Source organism: Aulonocara stuartgranti (assembly GCF_965226115.1).
Source record: "Aulonocara stuartgranti genome assembly, chromosome: 8".
Taxonomy (NCBI): Eukaryota; Metazoa; Chordata; class Actinopteri; order Cichliformes; family Cichlidae; genus Aulonocara; species Aulonocara stuartgranti.
The window spans coordinates 7,020,283-7,037,083 of record NC_138959.1 but is presented as its reverse complement, the minus strand read 5'-3'; the positions used below and the strand labels follow the sequence as shown (position 1 = coordinate 7,037,083).

General features: G+C 47.9%; 2 protein-coding genes across 6 annotated transcripts in view; both read right to left on the bottom strand.

The window, feature by feature from the left end:
- tanc2b (tetratricopeptide repeat, ankyrin repeat and coiled-coil containing 2b) overlaps nucleotides 1-16,801 on the bottom strand; it is a 184,689-nt gene that overhangs the window by 137,141 nt on the left and 30,747 nt on the right. The gene's annotated exons all lie outside the window — the stretch shown is intronic.
- On the bottom strand, nucleotides 13,028-15,951 carry LOC309713067 (uncharacterized protein; the record flags this gene model as incomplete). The annotated part of the gene is made up of 3 exons (XM_082544404.1): nucleotides 14,284-15,951; nucleotides 13,208-13,833; nucleotides 13,028-13,118 (listed from the first exon to the last, which is right to left on the bottom strand). The coding sequence occupies exons 1-3, from the start codon at nucleotides 14,896-14,898 to the stop codon at nucleotides 13,028-13,030; spliced, it is 1,332 nt and encodes a 443-aa protein (XP_082400530.1). The 5' UTR covers nucleotides 14,899-15,951.

Here is a 16,801-nt window from a genome sequence, read left to right as displayed (position 1 = left end):
ATCTTTTAGTCTGCTTCGATTCATCAGACATGTTCCATTTATGTGATTCCTGGATTCAACAGGTCTGGCAGTGCTCCTGCCAGAGTGTGGCTAATTAAATTGAACTGCCTGTTTATACACAGTTAATTCATCATTTATCATGTAACAACGGGTGCAATCATCTTTTCCACATACAAACAGCTCTGGAATTTCTATTAATTTCACATATTTTATCAATTAATAATGGACTCTGTGGGTCTAACAGTCAATGCTGATACAAACCTCTTTGCCTTCTTTTAGCAGTTTGTCCCTTCTTCTAAGAATCTCATGATGCCATATTATTTTTCTCCCAACTTTATTCATCTCACCTCTGCAAGCTCCATGACTGTTAAACTACTGAATGACTACATAACTTACAGCTTTCCTCAGCTGTGGGAAAGAACTTGTTAAAAGTCACCTTAATCACAGCAATCACTGCAGCTGCTTTATAATGCAGTGACACAAGTGATCCTTACACCTACCAGAGGGATAGATGAAAAGCATTAGTCACGTCAAAAGCAGCACTGTTGGTTCAAGGTGACTGAGCAGTGACACATACCACCGATAGCTACATCTTAGTGTGGGCTGACTGGAATAATCCAGATTTTTACAGTCCAGTCTTGCTTAATAAAAGCTCTTTTCACACTGTTAATTACCATCAACAAAGAGATGTATATATTTCTCCTAGATACTTTGAGATCTGACTCATTCACTAGGAGATGTCGTCGAGAAGACACCGTTTGCTAGTCTAAATAGACCATACAGCACTGAGGAGTGTGTGTTTTTCTTTGTCATGTAGAACCATGCAAGCCCTTCCCTCAGAACAGAAACCACTCATTGGTATGAATCACATGCTCCCGCATGACAAGATGTAGACAGTGATAAGAGAGTGTAAGGTGGCAGCAGGTCAGATCTAGTGGCATGCACCCATATCTCTACAGATATAAGAGGGCCTGCACAGGGGCCTCAATGCTAGTATTCATGCAACTCACCACTCCTTCACCTCAGCATAAAATATGAGCAGAGAACAGCTTATTATGTCTGGTTCAGCTAGCTTACAGGCCAGAAGGCATTCTGTGATTATAATGCTAAATCAGAATCTCAAAAAGCCATGACTCAGTAAGTATACTGGAGCTTTATGTCAGCTGCTCACAATGCAGCAGGGATGAAATACAGAGGGCTTTACAGTCTAGCCTTGAAATATGTTTCCATATGTATAACTGGGAGGTAACCAGGCAAAACTATAGCACTCTACAAACTGCCAAAGGAGAAAATAGGGAGAGATATTGCTGTCTAGAGGAGGCAATCAATGTTTGGAATCTTAGAAGACAGCATACTGAGTAGGCAACCGAGCATGCACACACACACGCACACACACACGCACACGCGGGTTGCCAAACAGAGACGAGCGCACACGGACAAAAATGTACCCATATACACAGCTGAAGCAACGTTTCATCTGAGGGTGTAAGCATACACATCTCTCATTCCCACTCTCTCTGACCCTGTGTACCGGCCTTTGTGAAGGGAAGCCAAGAAGCAGCATGCTTTCACAGATAATGTGCGTAAGCGGATGCAGCCCATCTCAGGATCCTCCACAGCTCAGGCGTAATGCTCCTCCTGTGCGTTAACAACCACTTAAAGGCACATTCACTGTGCCTGCACAATGAGCCACTTTCATCTGCTCCGGTCACCACGAGCAGCACACTTGTTTGTTCTGATTAAATATAAAATACAGGCACGGAGGAGTCCATTTGGAAGCATGAATATCAAAGGCTGGATTGGGCCTCTACAGAGCAGGTCTCTAATGTGCCTTTTGAGCCAGGCAGGTAAAGTGGGCCTAATTATTTAAATATGTAGGTTTATCTATAAGCCTATGTTGTAGAGACCCACCTTTTAGCACATCCCAGCACACCCACTCACTTCACCAGATGCACCTTGTTTAGTTCTCTCACCTTTGATTGGGTGTGGTGCTTGTCCTTGATTGCACTCACCTGTCACACATTATATGTCACACAGTATATAAGGACTGCATTCACTTTGGCTCACTTTTTCCGCACTTCCACACGGGGCGGCAGCTGAGCATTGGCAGTCCATGTGTGTCTTTGTTTCCTTCCTTTTTTGCCTTATTTATTTGAGAATAAAAGGAGTACCCTGAAACTAATTCTGCATTAGATGGCTGCTTTTCTTATTCTAACCGGATGAGCCCATGAAGCTGATTGCTTCAGCCCTGAACCTTCCTCCCTTCAAAACATGGTCCTCCGAGCCGGAGCAGTGTTAGCGTCATGGATTCAAAGCAGCCATTGACTGAAGGTTTGACTGAAGGTTTGAGAAGATCCAGTCGTGATAGTAGACTTCCTGCCTACCTGCAACAGTATGAAGTTCAGTACCCTGGAGCTAGAAGAGCTACATGTGAGACAGAGAGCCAAACCGAATGCCAGCATAGTGACAAAGACACACATGGGCCGCAGGATCCTATCGGAGAGTCAGAAAGACAACCAGAAACATCCCCTGCTCCTTTACCCACCAACCAAGATGAGGTCATGAGGGAACTCCTGACAACAATGAGGGAGATTAGGCAATTTATGATTCAATCATCTCCTTCCCATTCTCGTAGCTCCAGATCTTCCATTCGCACAGTCTCATCTGATGGAATCAAAGCTTCTGTATGCAGTTTACGAGCCAGTCCTCAAACACATCAACAACATGAGCAGCTCCCAGTGATTGATACAGTAACCTGTCAATCACCCTTCCAGCCCCCGCAGATTAGCCGTCAGTCTGGCTTAGTTACAGCTGCCAGCCCTCCTTTACCTAATTCAACAATACTAGATGCTGCTATCCCTTCAACTGGTTTGCCTAGACCAGTCCTTGCTACAGAAGATGAGACTCCCTTTGATTTCCTGGCCTTATCACGGCAGGATCCCGACCAGATCTCATGTGTTCAACCTGCTGTTCCTTTAGCTGAAGACCCTGTTCAACCTCTCATTCGCATATCTGACCACAAGCATTGCCCTCCTCTAGAGCAGCAACCAGCTACATCCAATACCTCATATGAACAGAAACCTTTGATATCTGGTACTGCTAGCTCGGGTCACTCCTCTAGCACGAGAACACATGTATATAAGCTTGAAGGTCCTTCATTTCCAGACCTTAGTAGAGAAGACGAAATGCAATACAGGATGTTACGGATGGCCCTTACAAACCTTCTTGATCCTCATGAGACAGAGCACTTCAAATATCACGTCCTTCTTGATCACCTCAAAGTAGACCAAGCTAAACGATTAGCTCTTGCCTTTTCCTACGCTCCTGACCCATACACTCAAGCCATCAAAGCCCTTGATGAGCGTTATGGGCAACCAAGACAGCTGGCATTGAAAGAGCTAAAGAATATACTGGAACTGCCTCCTATCAGAGCAGGTGATGGTCAGAGCCTTGATAATTTTGCTCTTCGAGTACAGGCTTTAGTTGGGTTGCTTAGCACTATGGGAGAACAAGGACGTGCAGAACTAGACTGTGGCTCCCATGTCGATCGCTTGTTAGTGAAGTTGCCTGCAGAGCATTTCAGTCGCTTCAAACGGCATGTTTACAGGGAACAGGGAGAAATGACGTATACCTTGCCTTTGTTCTCATCCTGGTTGCAAATGGAATGCAGGTGTCAACCAAAGAAGGCCAGTCCTGTTCCATCCTTCAACCAGACACGACCTGCCCGTAAGTATGCTTCTCCACTTACAACAATATTACATGAAGCAAATACATCTGATGATTCTGTACATGCAACACAGCCGATCATGACAACTAAGGCTACATGTGCATATTGCTGCTCACCAGAACATCACATTAGTAAGTGTCCTGGGTTTATTCAGAAGACAAAGGATGAGAAAACAAACTGGATAAAAGTAAACAAACGGTGTTGGCGTTGTGCTAGGAATCATCAGGCCGCAAAGTGTGACCTGAAGAAAGCATGTGCCACCTGTATGGGACTACATCTCCAGATCCTATGCGATGTAAATAAGAGATCTAAAACTGACACTCATCCTGTAGTGAGGACGCTATACTTTGATAGACCTAGTGATTGTCCTAGTGTCCTTTTAAAGGTCGTGAAAGTGCTCCTGCGAAATGGCAAAAGAACCCTTGAAACATATGCAGTACTTGACGATGGCTCCCAGCGTACCATTCTTCTGACATCAGCTGCACAGCATCTCAACCTAACTGGGGAAGCAGAGAGATTATCACTTAGAACGGTCCGTCAAGAAGTTGAAACTATTCATGGTTCTTCCGTAAGTTTCAAAATCTCACCCATCGCACACCCAGAGAAAACCTACACAATTACTAATGCCTTCACTGCAAATCACCTAGCACTTTCAGACCACACCTACCCTGTATCATCTCTCCAACGGAGATACAAGCATCTTCAAGGTATCCCATTACCCATTATTAATAAAGCAGCGCCACTCCTGCTCATAGGCTCAGATCATACTCACCTCATCACGCCTACTGCTCCATTGAGACAGGGACCATATGGGTCTCCTGCAGGAGTTAAAACCCAATTAGGATGGACACTTCAAGGCCCGATCACAGATTTTCATCCCCAGAGCAGTACAGAGCACGTGCAGTGTTTGTTCACATCTCTCAGTTCATCTGCAGATGTACTGCGTTATCATGTTGAGAAGCTATGGCAACTAGACACTTTACCTGAATACAGTGAGAAATCTGTGATCCGATCAAAGCAAGATCAACTGGCACTGGAACTCCTTGAACAGGCCACAAAAAGGGTTGAGATCAATGGTGTTAATCGCTACGCCACTCCTCTTCTTCGGATGGCAAACTTTCCTCCTTTGAATGTCCCTCCAAATGTAGTCATGTCTAGACTCCGCAACACTGAGGCTCGGTTAGCTAAAGATCCTGGCAAAGCCATGTCTTACAAGGATCAGATTTTGAAATTGGAGCAAGCAGGCTATATAGTCAAACTTAGCCCAGAGGAGATGCACAATAGCAAAGAAACCTGGTATATCCCTCATCATATGACAAGTCACAACAATAAAGATTGCATAGTCTTTGACTGCTCTTTCACATTTCAAGGTCAGTGTCTCAATAAGTACCTATTGCCAGGACCAATCCTAGGCCCAACACTTCTTGGTGTTTTGTTGCGTTTTAGGCAACATTCAGTAGCAATAAGTGGCGACATCAAAGGCATGTTTCACCAAGTCCATCTTCTGCCTCCTGATAAACCACTCCTCCGATTCCTGTGGCGTGACATGAACAAAGCAGCTCCCCCTTCAGTGTATGAGTGGCAGGTACTCCCCTTTGGTACGACCTGCAGCCCTTGTTGTGCAATCTATGCACTGCAGAAACATGTGAAGGAATATCAATCTGACAAAGATGTGCAGTCTTCAGTAATGCAGTGTTTCTATGTTGATAACTGCTTGCAGAGTTTTCCATCAGCAGAGTTAGCTCGAACACTCCTAGACAAATTAAGAAACCATCTATCAGAAGGAGGCTTCGACCTTCGCCAGTGGGCCAGCAATAATCCTGTTGTGATTAGCCATCTACCATCTGAGGTAAGAACGGCAAGTCATGAACTTTGCCTGACTGAAGACAAGCCATCTGGCCCACATGAACGCACATTAGGATTATTGTGGAATTGTGAGACTGATTTGTTTGCCTATAAATACAGAACTCTAGCCTCACACCCCACCACAATGCGTCGTATCTATGCAGTACTTGCTCGTCTGTATGACCCATTAGGCTACTTACTCCCATTCACAACACGCGCCAAAACCTTGGTGCAAGAGCTATGGAGAAAAGAGAGAGATTGGGACGACCCTTCCCTTCCACACGACCTCTTAGAGGCATGGAAGTCCTGGGAAGAAGAACTTTGTTATCTCCCACAAATTGCCATCCCACGTTGCTATACTTCTAAGGAAATGGATGTTTCTACCACAGTTCGAGACATTCATATCTTCTGTGACGCTTCAGAGCGAGCATATGGTGCTGTCGCATATTTGAGATCAGATGATCTTGAAGGCCATGTAGAACTGAGTTTCTTGTTAGCTCGCTCACGTGTTGCTCCTAAACGGCATTTAACAATACCCAGACTGGAGCTATGCGCAGCCCTACTAGGCGCACGCCTCTGTGAGCTCATACAAACAGAACTCACCTTACCAGTCAGGACTACCACCCTTTGGTCTGACTCGACAACTGTACTTCACTGGCTTCAGTCAGATTCCTGCCGTTTCAAGGTATTCGTAGGAGCCAGAGTCTCAGAAATTCAAAACCTCACAAACAGTCAAGACTGGAGATACATCAATTCAGCCACAAATCCTGCTGATGATGTTACGAGAGGTAAATCCCTGAAAGAGTTCCTTAGCCCAAACAGGTGGACTGAGGGTCCCTCGTTTCTGCATGAACCTCCAAATAACTGGCCCACAGTTACAGATCTCCATCCTGATGATGATCAGACTGAGTTAAAGAAAGCCTACTTCTTTGGTATTGTCAGTATACCCTCCCATACATACACACCCAGCTTCAGAACGTATCAAGAGCTATTGGATTTCACGGCTCATTCACTCTCCAACCAAAAGGGTAACATTCCTTCTGCAGCTGATTATCAAACAGCAGAACAAGAAATCCTTCGTCAGGCACAACTGGACAGTTTCGGTGAAGATTTAGCCCGTTTACAGTCAGACAAACCCCTCTCATCTGACAGCCGTCTATTGTGTTTGTCACCAGTGTTGTGCAGGAATTCTGGACTTATCCAAGTAGGAGGCCGACTACGGCAAAGCCCAGACTTGGAATTGAATGTCATTCACCCAATAGTACTTGATCCTGCTCATCCAGTGACCAAACTGATCATACAAAATTATGATGACAAACTGCATCATGCTGGTTCAGAAAGACTTTTTGCTGAACTACGTCGGAAATTCTGGATTCTCAGAGGAAGGGAAGCCGTACGCAGGCATCAGTATAGCTGTGTCGCATGTCAGAAATGGAGAGCACAGCCCATCATTCCAAAAATGTCAGACTTGCCTGCTGCTCGTCTTAGGTTCAAACCACCTTTCTACTCCACAGGAATAGACTGCTTTGGACCATACAAGGTCAAGACCGGCCGCAGATCGGAGAAAAGGTGGGGAATAATATTCAAATGTCTCACCACTCGGTGTATACATCTTGACCTCCTAAACAGCATGGATACAGACTCCTTCCTCATGGCCCTCCAACGATTCATTTCTCGACGAGGAACACCCCTGGAAATTATATGTGATCAAGGAACTAACTTCAAAGGAGGAGATAAGGAACTACGGGCAGCCTTTAACAACCTTGCTCCGACTCTACAGCCGGTCCTGATGACTAAAAGAATCCATTTCAAATTCAATCCCCCGCATGCACCCCATTTCGGTGGAGCCTGGGAGAGGGAGATACGTTCTGTGAAGAATGCTCTGAAGAGAACCATTGGTGCACAAATGGTCACTGAAGAGGTCTTAAGAACAGTCCTAATTGAGATTGAAGGCATTCTGAACTCAAAACCCCTAGGCTATGTATCCTCAGACATTGCGGACATTGACCCCGTAACCCCAAACCTTCTCCTTATGGGCCGACATGATTCATCACTCCCCCTAGTATCCTATTCTGATTCTGACCTCCTAGGCCGACGACGATGGCGACATGCACAAATATTGGCAGATCACTTCTGGCGACACTTCATAAGAGACTATCTACCATCCCTCCAAAGAAGACCCAAATGGCAGAAGGAAAAACCAGATCTCACATTGAACTCTGTCGTCATGATTATGGATTCACACCTTCCACGAGCCCTTTGGCCTGTAGGAAGAGTGACGCGCTTGCTGAAAAGCCCAGATGACCACATCAGAACTGTGGAGGTCCTGGTACAGGATAAAACCTATATCCGCCCTGTCTCCTGTCTGATCCCCCTGCCCCCGCTTCCTGACGAAGACTGATCCTGATCATATCAACATATTTCTCACTAGAAATATGGGGGCGGCTGTTGTAGAGACCCACCTTTTAGCACATCCCAGCACACCCACTCACTTCACCAGATGCACCTTGTTTAGTTCTCTCACCTTTGATTGGGTGTGGTGCTTGTCCTTGATTGCACTCACCTGTCACACATTATATGTCACACAGTATATAAGGACTGCATTCACTTTGGCTCACTTTTTCCGCACTTCCACACGGGGCGGCAGCTGAGCATTGGCAGTCCATGTGTGTCTTTGTTTCCTTCCTTTTTTGCCTTATTTATTTGAGAATAAAAGGAGTACCCTGAAACTAATTCTGCATTAGATGGCTGCTTTTCTTATTCTAACCGGATGAGCCCATGAAGCTGATTGCTTCAGCCCTGAACCTTCCTCCCTTCAAAACAGCCTAGCTTGAGGAATTACTTAGTCATGGCATAATCTTGAGAAACCAGAGTTATTATTATTAGAGGATTAACTTGGGCCCCTCATAAAGCAACTTTCCTGTGGAATGGATTACATTTTTAATCACCAATGCCATCTAAATTTTTTAAACATAAAAGAAATCCTACTAGCAGCAGGTGCAGACGTTCCTCTGAGCCTGAGAACCGCCGTGACTCTCCATTAATTACTAAGCCTATTTACAATCAATAAAGTATCCTTTAATGGGGCCGGTGATGGCAAAGGCCAGCATTGCAGGGCGCCCAATAGGATTTATCTCTTGTTACCGTGGCCTTCAAATTAAAACTCATTGAAGAGGAAGCAACACAGACACAATCGTAGAATTAGTGAGGACACTTGTTTCCTGGGGGAGAGCTCTTACTGTGATTACCTGTAACACAGACGTTACATCAGACAGAGCAGAGGGAGGATTTCAACTGAAATGGATCGAAATTGTGTCGTTTAAAAAAAAAAAGCACAGGCTTTTGGTGCTACCCAATCGGACTAAATCTTTCAGATATGTGAACGAGCAGAAAATTTTAGGGTAAAATCCAATTTTCTTCTTAAACGTATAATAAGACTTGTCCTAAATATAGGTAATTAGGAGTCATCCGTGAAAGAAATACGACTCAATTTTGCTCTGCCAAGAGGAGAAAATATTTTAGTGGACAAAGCACAGTGAAGAAAACAGTATGAGAATGACAAAGGGCGACCTCTCCGAGGACCTCAGCTTCAAGCAATTATAGTACAATCCGGAGTTCTGACTGGGAAACACAAATGTCAGACCTTAATCAAACAAAGACAGGCTTCAGAGAAAGCATGCATTCAGAATATTTATCCTATGAAAGCTGTACAATCGAAGCCGAGTCACCCACAATCGACTGGGTTCTTCCGCTTTATCTTTTGCTCTCAAGGTCCACGGAGAAGAAGTAAGGTGAAGATGGTGGCACCCAGCAGATGGACTTGTTCATTAAAACAGGAGAGAAAACATTCACACACACAAAAAGGAATGAAGCTACTCAGGCTGAAAGCTCGTTTAGTCAGAGCCTCCTCCCTTATCTCGCCAACAGTAGACGCCCTGCAGCACCAGACAGGGATAAATCATCCTCCCATCTCCAGTTTGAGGATGGCCAGGGGAGCAGAGATTCATAAATCACACTGATATCAATAAGGGGAAGTGTCAGAGCCCGGCACACAAGGTGAGAGTTCCACAAGGCAATGCAGAAACCACTTAAGGTTGCTGGTAACAAAGTTTCACTCCTGCCCAGCGATAGATTATTTATTAATCTAGATTAATGCCCTCGCACTCAATGCTTTAGGGGAAGGTGGTGATATCTGTATCAAAATGCACCACACAAGCTTTGATCAGTCACGGATGAGACGGTTATGAAGCCTGTTGTGGACAATGTGAAGTCTGAAAGCTTCTCATCTAACAGCGTCAGAAGTGTATTAAGTTGAAAGCCATTTACTCTTACAAGTGAACAATGATCTAAAAGTAAAACCATTTAAACTACCGGATACTTCACAAAATGACAAATTTAGTGTAATCGTCAAGTGGCAATCTTCAGCACCAATGAATAAGCTGAGGCTGCCTCCAATAGCGAGTCAATCCCCATAGATGCTTATGTTAAAACCCTCTCTGCTAAAAAAAAGCCTGGTCATTCCCCCCTTTGTGACAACTGTACAGGTGAACTTGGTGCCCACGATAAGTCATTAAGCTTCCCAGCTACTGTTGCAAAATAGTTACAAGGTTCCAGTTGAAACTGGATTAAAAAGAAAAAAAAAGTTGAAGAGCCTCCTTTGTGAATGAAATATAAAACTTTTAAAAGACCCTTAAAGCTTTTTATAAGAGAACTAAACTGAGTGCTTTTTGAAGGCTTTAAGACTTACAGATACTCAGTGATCTACTCTCCACTAGCAAATTACATGACTGTACTCTGGCTTGTGGCTTCAACCCATTATACAAGTGGAGCAACAATATTTGGCTCCAATTTCAGCTCATTTGAATGGAGATATTTGCATATTAGAGACACTCTCTTCTCAAGCTGTGGGTCCCAGCAAGTCCACCCCTCTGCCCCCGATCCATCCATCAGCATGCAAGTATGCAACAGAAAAAGCCCTGAATGTTTAGAATATGGATCACTGTGTGAATGTGTGAATGTGGCTTGTAGCGTGAAGTGCTTTGAGTAGTCATGTGCAGTCCATTTTACCATTTACACAGCCCACATATAGCCATGTGAGTTATCATGTGCTTTGGTTGTGTCATGTCCCGCCGGGGAAACAGAAGTCCTCACGCAGGCCAACTGTCACACAGTTTCGTTACCAAACCTATGCTCATTTGAAACCAGCTAAAGCCTCTTTTGGTCTCTTGTTCAAATCCATTCAAAAGGAAGCGACTGAAATAGCTTGTCAACCTTTATCAGAGTCAAAGAGAGCCACATGAAGGAGAACATAATCCAATGCTTTTTATTTTCCCGTTTGTTTTAGAAGGTGTTTGGGCAAGATCAAATAATGGGATGAAATTGTCATGCGGCGGCTGTGTGAAGGCAAGAGAGGACCCAAATGCACGGCTCTAGACACACGGGGATGAACTCAAAGGCCGGTCTTTATTAACAGGAACATAAGAAGTCATATAAAACTATACTGGGAGCAACTAAAAGCTGAGGCGCTGGGAAGACACGGAAAATGCACACAACCTAGAGGGACGACGCAACACAGAACAAAGGGACACTCTGACATAAATACACAGAAGGTAACGAGGGGAGTGGGAACACACGGGGAACACAGCTGAAGACAATTACTCATGGCCGAGCAGGGAGGACACGAAACTGACGATACTGACACCAAGATGTGGACCTTAAACACAACACAGTACACAGAGATGAGCACGGAGAGAGAGAGGCAGAGAGAGAGGCAGAGAAGAAGGATGAATACGAGGGGATGAGGAGAACACAGAACACATAGGGTGGGAACACGGTACCAGAGCAAACACCACAATAAAAACATGGACACAGAGGGAATCCAAATACCAAACCAAACAATCCAATGGACATAAGAAACAAAATACAAAACTACAGAAAAACTAAGAACACTGGGTCAAAATGACCCAGGACCATGACAGTACCCCCCCCTCAAGGGCTGGCTCCAGACAGCCCAAACACAGGAAAACAAAACCCAAACAGAAAACGACCCAGGGCGGGCGGCGGGGGCCTAGGACGGAGGGCTCGGAACAAAAAACAAAAACGAACAATAGAAAACACAGGAGCACAAGACCAAAGGTCAAAGAAAGTTCAGGGGGCCGACCATGCGGAAGGCAACGGCGGAGACATGGAACCAGTTCAGGGGGCCGACCATGCGGAAGGCAACGGCGGCGATGCGGAAACAGTTCAGGAGGCCGGCCGTGCGCAAGGCAACGGCGGCGACGTGGAAACAGTTCAGGAGGCCGGCCGTGCGCAAGGCAACGGCGGCGGCGAAGGAGACAACGGAGCAGTTCAGGAGGCCGACCGCGCGGAAGGCAGCGGCGGCGGCGAAGGAGACGACGGAGCAGTTCAGGGGGCCGACCGCGCGGAAGGCAGCGGCGGCCCTCCAGTCTCAGGCGTGCTGGCCATGGCCTGGTGGGCACAGGACCAGACGAGGCAGGACCAGACGAGGCAGGACCAGACGGTGGCGATGCGGGGGCCGGACCAGGCGAAGCACAGGCTGAGGCCGGACCAGACGAGGACGAAGACTCGGAGGCCGGACCAGACGAGGACGAAGACTCGGAGGCCGGACCAGACGAGGACGAAGACTCGGAGGCCGGACCAGGCGGAGCTGCAGAGGCTGAGGCCGGACCAGGCGGAGCTGCAGAGGCTGAGGCTGGACCAGGCGGAGCTGCAGAGGCTGAGATCGGACCAGGCGTAGCAGAAGCACAGGCAGAGGCTGGCCCAGGCGTAGCAGAAGCACAGGCAGAGGCTGGCCCAGGCGTAGCAGAAGCACAAGCAGAGGCTGGCCCAGGCGTAACAGAAGCACAGGCGGATGCAGCTGGACCAGGCGTAGCAGAAGCACAGGCGGATGCAGCTGGACCAGGCGTTGACGAGGCGGTCGCAGGTGGCGGCTGGACAGGCTCCTCGGGCCCTCCAGCTGACGTGGCAGAAGGCTGAACGGGCTCCTCGGGCCCTCCAGCTGACGTGGCAGAAGGCTGAATGGGCTCCTCGGGCCCTCCAGCGGAGACAGGTGGCTGAACGGGCTCCTCGGGCCCTCCAGCGGAGACAGGTGGCTGAACGGGCCCCTCGGGCCCTCCAGCGGAGACAGGTGGCTGAACGGGCTCCTCGGGCCCTCCAGCGGAGACAGGTGGCTGAACGGGCTCCTCGGACCCTCCAGCGGAGACAGGAGGCTGAACGGGCCCCTCGGACCCTTCAGCGGAGACGAGGAGGTGCTGGCCGGGCTCACTGGAACCCCCAGCGGACGAGGTAGATGGCGGCGTGGGAGCCGCGGAGTCCTGGATGAGCTCATCCGAGCTTCCAGCAGGAGCTGATGTAGAGCCAGAGAGGTTTGGGACCCCTGGCTGAATGTTAAGCCGAACAGAAGACCGTATTGCTATCGGGGACTGGGCCAATGGTTCAGGTGCGAGCTGAGCTACTGGAGATGCGGATGAGAGTGGGAGCTGAGCTACTGATGGTGGTGAAGTAGATAACTGCACGGGAGACTGAACTGAGGGCGTCTGCACTGGCACAGGGGACTGAACTGATGTCTGTTGTAACGGAGGTGGTGAGAGTGGAGTAGGCAGTGGAGTTGATGACTTCACAGGAGAATGAACCAGAGGCGAGTGCACAGGAGACTGAGCTAGAGGTGGTAGTGATAGTTGAGGGGAAAGTGGAGCTGGTGATTGAGTGGATGACTGTGCTAAAGGAGGCTGCACTGGGGACACTGGAGACTGCACTGGGGAAAGCAGAGCTGCAGGAGACTGCGCTAGAGACTGCAGTGATGGTTGTAGTGGAGGTGTGACGGGTGGAGGAGTGGCTGAAGTGGCTGCGGGTCGGGCGGCTAACGGCTCAGCTACAGAGTGTATTAATGGCAGGGTTATGGGTCGAATGACTGACTGAGGGGCATCCTGTGCAGCTGAGTGCAATGATGGGTGTGGGAGCGGATGTAGGACAGGTGGCAGTGTCAGTTCCCCTGGGCCTACAACGCAGTTGAAAGGTGCAGGCACCTGCTGGACACCAGTCGCTCCCACCTGAGGAGTAGGTACAGGTGCAGAGACTGGCTGGGTCCTGGCGGGCCCCACCTCAGCGGTTGGCACAGATTTCGGCAGGGACTGGGCGGCTGCTGTCCCCACCCGAGGAGCCGATACGGGTGCAGGGACCAGCAGAGCCTCAGTTGACCCGGAAACCGGAACAGGGACCAGCTGGGCGCCAGCCCCCCTCACCTGGGGAATTGAGACAGGTGCAGGTGAGTGCTGGGCCGCAGTTATCCCTAGAACACAAGGGGCCTGGGAGGCGGGCCTAGAAAGAACAGTCTGCAAGAGATCGATTCCCTGCCCTGAGTGAGCGGATGAGGAACAGCGCTCTGACTTCGTAGCGTTAAGTGTACTAAAGCTGTAGCTTACAGGCACTAATGCATCACCTTCAGTGTGTACAGACTCTAGAGAAATGTGATCAGCTGATGCACCAACAGTCTTAGAGCTTCTTTCTTCGGAGCTAACCGTACTTATACTGACAGAGGAGGGGTTAATAGCCGATGTAAACATAGGTCTGTGCACCGGAGAGGCAGATGAAACAAAGTCTTTTACCACCGGATCGCCGGAAGCAGTAAACCTAGGGTAAACAGTGGTGGGTGTAGAGCCCCCTGACTCAAGAACATTTGAATTAGTACATACGTCAGAATGGACAATCCCCGGGGGTGATGGCTCAGAAGCAACGAGCTGGGGTCGAGCTATCACAGGAACATTTACAGTCTTGGATTTTACTGTTTTACCATCTAAGGGGGCAGGTAGTAAAGCCCCAGGGGTGAGCTTAACTGCAAAACAATCATCCTCAGCAGACACACAGGTAAAGGGCACAGAGACAGGTGTCTCTAACTCAGGAAATGCTGACTTCGAGTTTTTAGACCTAGGAAACACTAGCGAAGGATGATCTTTCTCGAATATGAGTCCAAACGTAGGAGAAACTGTCTCTGAGTTGACCCTCCGGGCAGTACAATGGTTCATAAGAAGTTCGGGTTCAGATTCAACGTTTACAGACCGTGAGCCTTTAGCGTCTACGGCAAGAGTCACAGAGTTTGCATTCCTGCATTCAGAGTAGTGAGAACTAGCCTCAGAGTGAACAGAGAAAGTGTCTTTGTCACTCACCCCAGCCGGCTGCCCAGTAGTCCCGGAATCCGACTGAGGAGAGGACCGGCGACGGCGTCTCCTCCTTAATGAGGGAACGGAGGTGACGGGGAAAACCGGTGATGATGCGGGGGTGACGGTCTCCTCTTCATCATCCGACCACATCGCTGCTAGGAGAGCAGCGGGAGAGCGACGGTCAGAGCTGAGAGGGGATGGAGAAGGGCTCTGCGGCAGCGGCGCCAAAAAACCCTCTCGTTTTAGCAGCTGCTGTTGCGACACCGAGAGCCCCGTCTGCTGCTGCGGTACCGTCGCGGCGAGCTTAGTTTGCTGCTGCTGCGGCGGCTGATGGGCGTGGAATCCCGGGAACGGACATTGTCTGCCAGCTCACGGGCTTGTAATGCCTCCTTAGCTCGGCTCAATTCGTCGATAAAGCCTTCATAGCAGGTGAGCTGCTGAAGGAAAGGGTTTCCCTCGATTATTGCCTTTATGGCGTTAAGTCCGACGGAAATTGTCCGTGAGTCCGAGGCGTGGGTTATTCGTTGCACCAGACTCTGTACACGGAGAATATCTCCCTCACGGGCGGAGCCTGCTGGGTCCATTTCGTGGTTGCGTCGTTCTGTCATGCGGCGGCTGTGTGAAGGCAAGAGAGGACCCAAATGCACGGCTCTAGACACACGGGGATGAACTCAAAGGCCGGTCTTTATTAACAGGAACATAAGAAGTCATATAAAACTATACTGGGAGCAACTAAAAGCTGAGGCGCTGGGAAGACACGGAAAATGCACACAACCTAGAGGGACGACGCAACACAGAACAAAGGGACACTCTGACATAAATACACAGAAGGTAACGAGGGGAGTGGGAACACACGGGGAACACAGCTGAAGACAATTACTCATGGCCGAGCAGGGAGGACACGAAACTGACGATACTGACACCAAGATGTGGACCTTAAACACAACACAGTACACAGAGATGAGCACGGAGAGAGAGAGGCAGAGAGAGAGGCAGAGAAGAAGGATGAATACGAGGGGATGAGGAGAACACAGAACACATAGGGTGGGAACACGGTACCAGAGCAAACACCACAATAAAAACATGGACACAGAGGGAATCCAAATACCAAACCAAACAATCCAATGGACATAAGAAACAAAATACAAAACTACAGAAAAACTAAGAACACTGGGTCAAAATGACCCAGGACCATGACAGAAATACTGTTAGCTCTGTAGGCAGGTGTGGAAAATTCCCCTAGCAATGCCGAGGACAGAAATAAATCACAGACCCTATTTATTCTCTTGGAGCTGCAGTTTTTTAAAGTTCACTTGCATGCCTTCTTTGTAATCTCCTTAACAGGTGGACAGTGCAGAAGTAGGTATTTGTCAGTGATAAATGAAAAAGCATTTTTCTCGGCAGACATCAAAGTGACAGCAGCAGAGCTCTGATTTTAAAAGGTTGTGAAGGCGCTACTTAATGCTACCTCGCTTCTCTGTGGTCGCTCCTGTGAACAATAACAGAAAACTGAGTGGCTGAGCAGCAGTGTGACCAGACCTTTGCAGAGAGCAGGTAGAAAGGAAGCGATGATGGAGGAGGAATGAGCTTCGTGGGATTTTCCTAATTGTGATGCTAAGGGTAATGGGACTACTCTGATGTAAAGACTTAGGCAAGCTAATAAGGTTAAATACATAAGCGTGCATTCTTAAATCTTTACCATTTCCGCTGCAAATGACACTAGATGATGCTAAAAGGTCAAAGACGGAGTTAAATATGGTATTTGCCTGGAGAGACAGATTAATGGTGGTTAAATGAGACAGTTCAATTAATCCCACTGCCTGCAGCTTCCAGTCCTCCCTCCTCTTCTCTTCTTCATCCTGTCTCTTCATTCAGAAACCTCACTGCTACACCTGCTGGCCATTTCGGAGTGCTGCTACTGCAACAAATGCATTGAAATGACTGAGCATGGGTGATAGGAGATGTATTAATGAAATGAAACATCTAAACCTAATCTAAATAATAGGCTTTCATCTTTGTTCCTGACATATGACACTGATGTGTCAATCATCTA